At 49.0% G+C, this 7,249-nt stretch overlaps 1 protein-coding gene across 1 annotated transcript; it reads left to right on the forward strand.

Moving 5' to 3' along the window:
* Positions 1–4,628: 4,628 nt before the first annotated feature.
* On the forward strand, positions 4,629–6,512 carry LOC125553646 (F-box/FBD/LRR-repeat protein At1g13570-like). The gene is made up of 3 exons (XM_048717401.1): positions 4,629–5,655; positions 5,760–5,903; positions 5,997–6,512. Exons 1-3 carry the CDS (start codon positions 4,681–4,683, stop codon positions 6,495–6,497), a joined length of 1,620 nt encoding a protein of 539 aa, XP_048573358.1. The 5' UTR covers positions 4,629–4,680; the 3' UTR covers positions 6,498–6,512.
* Positions 6,513–7,249: the final 737 nt, after the last annotated feature.

Genomic DNA, 7,249 nt, shown 5'->3' on the forward strand with positions numbered 1-7,249 from the left:
CGGGCCGGGCTGGCCGGGCCGGGCTTCCCATGGCCAGGTATACTTGGCGGTGATATTCTCATTGCGTGAGTCGAAGAGGGACGCCCGTGGAGTTGTTGCAATGGCCACGGAGGCCATGGCAACCGTCTCACCGTATTCATCATCATCCTCATTGTACTCTTCTTGTGCCACCAATCCCTTGGGAGGACTCTTCTTGGTGAAGTGATTCTTGTTGGGGAAAGACTTGGCCTTGTCCTTCCGGATGAGCTTGCCACCATTGTCTTCCCTCTTCTCATAGGGGCACTCCGCAACAAAGTGGCTCATATTGCCACAATTGTAGCAAGTTCTCACACGTTGCTTGCCCTTGGCGCCACTTGAGTTGCTCTTTTTGAAGTTGGCCTTGAGTTCTTCTTGCTTCAAAATTGTCTGGAAGCGAGAGCCATGTGCTCATGATAATCATATTTTGTATCCTCGGGGTTGCTCTCCTCTTCTTCCTCTTCCTCCTCTTTTTCCACACTAGCCTTGGCTTTCAAGGCAAGGTTGGGCTTCTTTGCTCTTTGAGAACGCAACACGGCATTGTCGGCGGTCTTGTCCAAGATACTCATTGCCACAAACTCATCCAACACTTCACATGAGGACAAGGTGTGGAAGTCAGGCCTTTGATAGATGACGGAGGACATGGCCTTATGAAAAGGCATCACGGCTTTAAGAAACTTCCGCTTGATCCAATTCTCATTTGTATCCTTGCTCCCATGATCTCAGAGTGAGACCGCGAGTGTGGTTAGTCTCCGGTAGAGCTCACGAGGTTCTTCACCTTCATTCATGGAAAATTTATCGGCTTCATCTTGCACCACCTCATAGTTGGAGCGTTGAATGCTTGCGCTTCCCTTGTAAAGGGAAACAACATGGTGCCATGCTTCCTTTGCCACGGTGAATGGTCGGAGATGCGCAATATCTTCGAGAGGGATTGCATCTTGGATGATGAAGAGAGCATTCTCGTTGAATTGATGATCCGCGGCTTCTCTAGGGGTGAAGTTGCTTGAGTCATGCAGATAGAAACCTTGCTCAATGATTCTCCAAAGGTTAGTATTAACATGATTTAAATGATGTTTAAAGCGATAGACCCAAGCGTCAAAATCCTCATTTTTCACAATCTTAGGAGGAGAACTGGCATGGTTTAAATTAGTGGAGGGAATCGGTCCTCCATAGGTAAGTGGAGGTTCCACATGGGCAAAGATGCCACTACCAATTCTACCACTAGAAGAAGGAACTTTCTCACTAGTAGGTTCCCCCTTGTCGAAGTTAGCATCCGTCACCTTGTTAGTGGGATCAACCACTTCCAACGGTGCGGTGGATAATTTGAGACCATCAAGAAAGTTCTTGAGCATGCCTTTGACCTCGGCCGTCATGGAGGTTTTCAATGTGTCCAAAGCAACATTGAACTCCTCACGTGAGACCGTGCTTCCCCCATCGGCCGTAGACGAGGACGGAATCACACCGGGGTGCTCCTCCTCACTGTCTACGGTGTCAACCATACTCTTCGGACGGTAAAGTCATTAATAAAGAGATGAGGCTCTAATACCAATTGAAAGGATCAATATAGTTGACTAGAGGGGGGTGAATAGGCAACTAACAATTTTAGCTTTTCTTTACCAATTTAAACTTTGCATCAAAGTAGGTTGTCTAGATATGCAACTAGGTGAGCAACCTATATGATGCAACAACAATAAGTACACAAGCAAGCAAGGGATGTAACACACGATAAGCTTGCACGATTGAAGTGACGGGATAACCAAGAGTGGAGCCGGTGAAGACGAGGACGTGTTACCGAATTTCCTTCCCTTTGAGAGGAAGTACGTCTCTGTTGGAGCGGTGTAGAGGCACAATGCTCACCAAGAAGCCACTAGGGCCACCGTATTCTCCTCACGCCCTCACACAATGCGAGATGTCGTGATTCCACTATTGGTGCCCTTGAAGGCGGCAACCGGACCTTTACAAACAAGGTTGGGGCAATCTCCACAGCTCAATTGGAGGCTCCCAATGACACCACGAAGCTTCACCACAATGGAATATGGCTCTGCGGTGACCTCAACCGTCTAAGGTGCTCAAACACCCAAGAGTAACAAGATCCGTAAGGGATTAGTGGGGGAATCAAATTTCTCTTGGTGGAAGTGTGGATCGGGGCCTTCTCAACCAATCCCTAGAAAATCAACGAGTTTGATTGGCTAGGGAGAGAGATCGGGGGAAAATGGAGCTTAGAGAAACAATGGAGCCTGGGGATGGAAGAGGTAGTCAACTCGGAGAAGAAGACTCCCCTTTTATAGTGGAAGAACAAATCCAACTGTTATCCACCAACTCAGCTTGAGACGAGCGGTACTACCGCACCAGACATGCGGTACTACCGCCAAGCACTGCGGTACTATCGCTGGCACGGCAAGGGCTAAAACCAGTCCTGAAGCGTTAAGGCAAAGAGCGGTAGAACCGCTGGCGCGGTACTACCGCAAGGCAGGAATAGTCTAGGCTGGGAAGGCACGGACATATAAAAATACATCCATGGCAACTTCCGCTGAGTTTCGATCTATGCAAAAATCCGACACAGTACTACCGCGAGCCTAGAGCGGTACTACCGTGCAGAGCGTGGATGTAAAAAATTACATCCGCCCCTACTTCCGCCCGTGCCGCTGTGCAGGCCTAAGGCCACGGTACTACCGCTTCCAAGAAACGGTACTACCGTGAGCACCTACAGTACTACTGCGCCCGTGGCCGATACTACCGTAGGGGCCTGCGGTACTACCGCTCTGAGGAGCAGTACTACCACATGCTCCAGTTCAGCAACACTAGGAGTCCTTCCTTTTGCAGAGATACGGAGAAACGGAGGATGCTCCAAAGAGCCAAAGGAAAGGTTGTGCGGAAAGGAACAGTCGTGTACGTGATGATTCCACCCAAACCTTTCCAACGCGGACCCCCTCTTAATAGTACGGCTTTCCTACGACTCAAATCCACCGAAAAGAAACGTAGAGAAACGTCATCTTCAATAATCTTCGAGGGGCACCAAATCATCTTGTGCTTCGGCATGATATATCTGAAATGCTCAATGCACACGATTAGTCCGCAAAAGCATTGTCATCAATCACCAAAACTACTAAGGGATAAATATGCCCTTACATGATCTATGCCACACACGTAACGAGGAAGAATGCAAACACGCGCTTCGAGAGGTTTACGCCGTGGAGCCAGCAACACTAACCTACAGTCCGTGGTCGGAAATTCCGATCACCTTCGATGAAAGTGACCACCCGACGAGCATCCGTCGTGGAGGCACTACGACACTAGTACTAGACCCCATCGCACCGAGAGGTCCTTAAGAATGTCTCTCCATCATCGGAGAAGCAAATCTCACTCTCGAGCTATCTAGCCCCTTATCAAACTTTCCGATGAACCTGTAAGTTAGCGTTATGATCACCATGTTACAGATGAAGTCTGAGCAACCCCAAAGATCATTGTACGGTAAAGAAGTGACTATGATACTCTCATGGTCTAAGGAACTAAAACACACATTAACACTCCGTGTTATAACAATTGACTTCTGACAATAGTATCTCAAAGTATAATAAACAAGTTTGGGTCAATTCAATATGATCGTTCTTCTAACGTCATACTCTAGTTGTTTCCACCGAATCACACAATCCAGGATCATAGAAGTTATAACATAGAATATAAACTCTTAATTATGAATATGACATTATAATAATACAATATTATTGTCTCTAGGGCATATTTCCAACACAGTCACGGGTGCCAATGGTACAGAGATTGGTCATGGCGACGTCTCCCAGTCATCCACTGCATCCACTGCCGCATGTGCGTCTCCTCGTCATCGTCCACCTCCCATGGCGGCTCTTCAACATCCAACTGCGACGACGGGTCACGCGGGCATGGACACGAGATAGAGAAAAGGAGGGCGGGCAGAGATGGACCTTGTTCGCGTTGGCGTCGTCTTCCTTGGGGCCGTCGGACAGGAGAAAGGGCTATCGTCCGTGGTAATGACGAAGGCGTGAGAGAAAGGGACGACGGCAGAGTCCGGCAATAGGGAATGATTGAATGGGAGGTTCTCGAAATGAAAGGGGGTCTCATTCTCTCGCGTCTAGCTCGTGCCAAAAAGTGAAATGTGCCACACTGTAAAATGTTTTAGGATTCGTGCGAGGTATCTGATACTGCGGCCATGCCATGTATGTTCGCTCCAGTGCAGGCGGAAGTTCTTAACATTTTCCTTACGCATAACTTAACTTAAGGTGTAGTGCACCTTGATTACTATTTAATTAACAAATTTGTTAGTATAAATAATTAACATATACTATCAATATAAAAGAGTCAAAGGGGCAGATCTAACTAATCACGACCATCAGACCACGTCAATCGACGATCAGATTGCTTCAATGATGCGTGCTCAACCCGTTGAGTCTATAATTAATATGATATCAAATATTAATGTCGGTGCTAATCACATAATTCTAAAAAAAAAAAGACAGAACGAGTCGCCGACTGCTGGGTCCGTGAACAAGCGTGTTCCGACATTTGGCCCGCCAGCAACCCTAGCCATCACCCTACAAAACCCAAACAACCATTCCGCCGCCAGTCGTCGCCCCTCACACTCACTCCGTCCAAAGTCCAAACCAGCGACAAAACCCTCGCCTTTCGGCCATGGCGTCCACCAATGTCGACCCGGCGACGGAGGCGGACTACCTGGACCTGAAGATGGAGCAGTACCTATCGGTCCTGTACACCTCCCTTCCGGACCAGCCCGTCTCCACCACCGCCCGCCTCACCGCCCGGCGTGCCACCCCCTCCGACGGCGTAGACCGCATCAGCGAACTCCCCGACGCGCTCCTCCGCGACATCATCTCCCGCCTCCCGGCCAAGGACGCCGCCCGCACCGCCGTGCTCGCCACGCGCTGGCGTCGGGTCTGGCTCTCGGCTCCGCTCGTCGTCGTCGACACCCACCTCCTGGACCACTGGCCCCCGACTCGCGCCGACGCGCCGGCCGTCACCGCCGCGGTGTCGCACGCCCTCGCCGCGCATCCCGGGCCCTTCCGCTGCGTCCGCCTCGTCTACAGCCGCATGGGCGAGCGCCAAGCTGCGCTCAAGCGCTGGCTCCGTCTCCTCGCCGCCAAGGGCGTCCAGGAGCTCGTCCTCGTCAATCGCCCGTGGCCGCGTGAGGTGCCCCTCCCCAGCACGCTCTTCACCCTCTCCACCCTTACCCGCCTCTACATCGGCGTCTGGAAATTCCCGGACGCGGCCGGCCTCCGCGGCGTCTCCTTCCCTCACCTCCGGGAGCTCGGCCTCTGCCTCGTCGAAGTGGAGAACGGGGACATCGATGCCGTCGTCGCCAGGAGCCCCGTCCTGGAGATCCTCAACATCCAAGGGAGTCTCAGGGGGAAATGCCTCCGCCTCGTCAGCCAAAGCCTCCGATGCGTCCAGGTCTGCACCTCCGTGACCGTGATGGAGAGCATCGAGGTGGTAAACGCCGCACGTCTGGAGCGGCTCATCGTGTGCGAAGATATGAACCTCTCCGGCGTGTGCACCAGGGTGAAGATTGGAAATGCCCCCAAGCTGAAATTGTTCGGGTACCTCGAGCCAGGGAAACATACTCTAGAGATCGGGGACACCGTGATCATGGTACATACTATCTCAGTTCCCACGCATCTTTCCATTGTTCGATTGGCAACCATGTGTGAATAAATGTGTGATATTTTTTTTCTGTTGAATTGAGTGCATTCCAGCCTGGAGTGGAGGCGAGCCCAAGCATGATGCTCACAACCGTCAAAATTCTGAGTTTGCATGTGTGTTTTGGAGTTCACAAAGACATCAAGATGATGCCAGCCTTCCTCGGATGCTTTCCCAATGTCGAGTCGCTGCATATTACGGTACTTTCTAGCTTTGCATTTTCTTTCTGTTGCTGCCTGCTACTGCATGATCCATCACTTCCTGAAATGTTCACTGAGTTGAACAATTTGCAGTCTGCAAAATGTGATCAACCCACTGACAAGCTCAACCTCAAGTTCTGGGAAGATGAGGCTGGCCCCATCGTCAATGTGCTGCTGCGCATCAGGGTGATGACATTCAGGGAGTTCCGGGGGGAGCAATATGAGCTTTCATTCCTTCGGTACTTCTTCAAGAGTACATATGCTTTAAATCAAGCAGTCATTTCGTTGGCCAATCCAAGCTTCACTTCAAGGTCCGAGGATGAGATGATATCCAGTGTGGTGAATATGAGAATTGGAAATTTTGCCAGTGAATTTGAGGTCCTTTTCTACGTGAGCACCGGTCCTGAGGGACTCAGTCGCTGGACCTTCAAGCGAGGGGCAAAGTTTTCTGATGATGACCCTTTTGCAACAGTTAAAATCATTCCAAGGTACATGGTTCGTAATATTGTTTTCCAGTATCTACATGTAGTGCACTGCTCTAGAATTGTTCTGCATATGTTATCTGAACATTGGATAGTTATCAGATTTTACTAGAAGGATTAGCTTTAATTGCTGGGGTAACTAGTAGTGGTATTGTATAACATGACCATCTGGCAGCATGTTTTATTACTTGCTGGTTGCATATTGCCTGTCATCATGATTTATCATGACCATCTAGCAGTGTATTTTAGTATTTCACTCTGGGTCGATTTCTGAGTTCTTCGATCATGATATATGAAGCTTTATGTGCAGCTATGTAACAAGGTTGCTTGAGCTAGATGAATTCTGGGGATGCTATATCTTGCAAGTTTCAACTGCATGACAACTAGATATAATTGGCCAACTGTGAGCCTTGATATTCATAATGCTAGGGTTGCATGTTTCTCAGTTTTGACTTTGCACAAAGCTACTACGCATTTTATTGAATGATTGCTCTGCTTCTTGTATGTTCACATTTTCTGCACAGTACTCTGTTTGTCAGTTTTCAAGCACCCTTTTATGTCTAGTTTATGCACCTTGTGGCTGCTGTACCAAGTTGCTTCACGTTGTGTACACACCTTGTCTATCTACTAATATAAGATCCCACGCCGTCGTTTATTTCAGGTTTCTACGAGTTAACTTCTAGTGATGCTATTTTTTTTGCGGGGTAAAGCATGGGTTTTATTCCTTAGAAGTAGTGTTACAGTACCTGAATATTTACCTTGCTTAGAGAACCCACTAACTCATCATATATACTGTTACATAATCTGGCTCACTTGTTACAAAAATTTATGCATCGCCAAGACCTTGAGTGTTCAGTGAAATAT

Source organism: Triticum urartu, chromosome 4 (genome assembly GCF_003073215.2).
Source record: "Triticum urartu cultivar G1812 chromosome 4, Tu2.1, whole genome shotgun sequence".
Classification (NCBI taxonomy): domain Eukaryota; kingdom Viridiplantae; phylum Streptophyta; class Magnoliopsida; order Poales; family Poaceae; genus Triticum; species Triticum urartu.

Bases quoted from the DNA above. Each gene is read 5' to 3' on its own strand.
- LOC125553646 (XM_048717401.1), top strand. From the start codon at position 4,681: ATGGCGTCCACCAATGTCGACCCGGCGACGGAGGCGGACTACCTGGAC. The intron at 5,656-5,759 runs GTACATACTATC...AGTGCATTCCAG, and splicing joins TCGGGGACACCGTGATCATG to CCTGGAGTGGAGGCGAGCCC. The intron at 5,904-5,996 runs GTACTTTCTAGC...AACAATTTGCAG, and splicing joins TCGAGTCGCTGCATATTACG to TCTGCAAAATGTGATCAACC.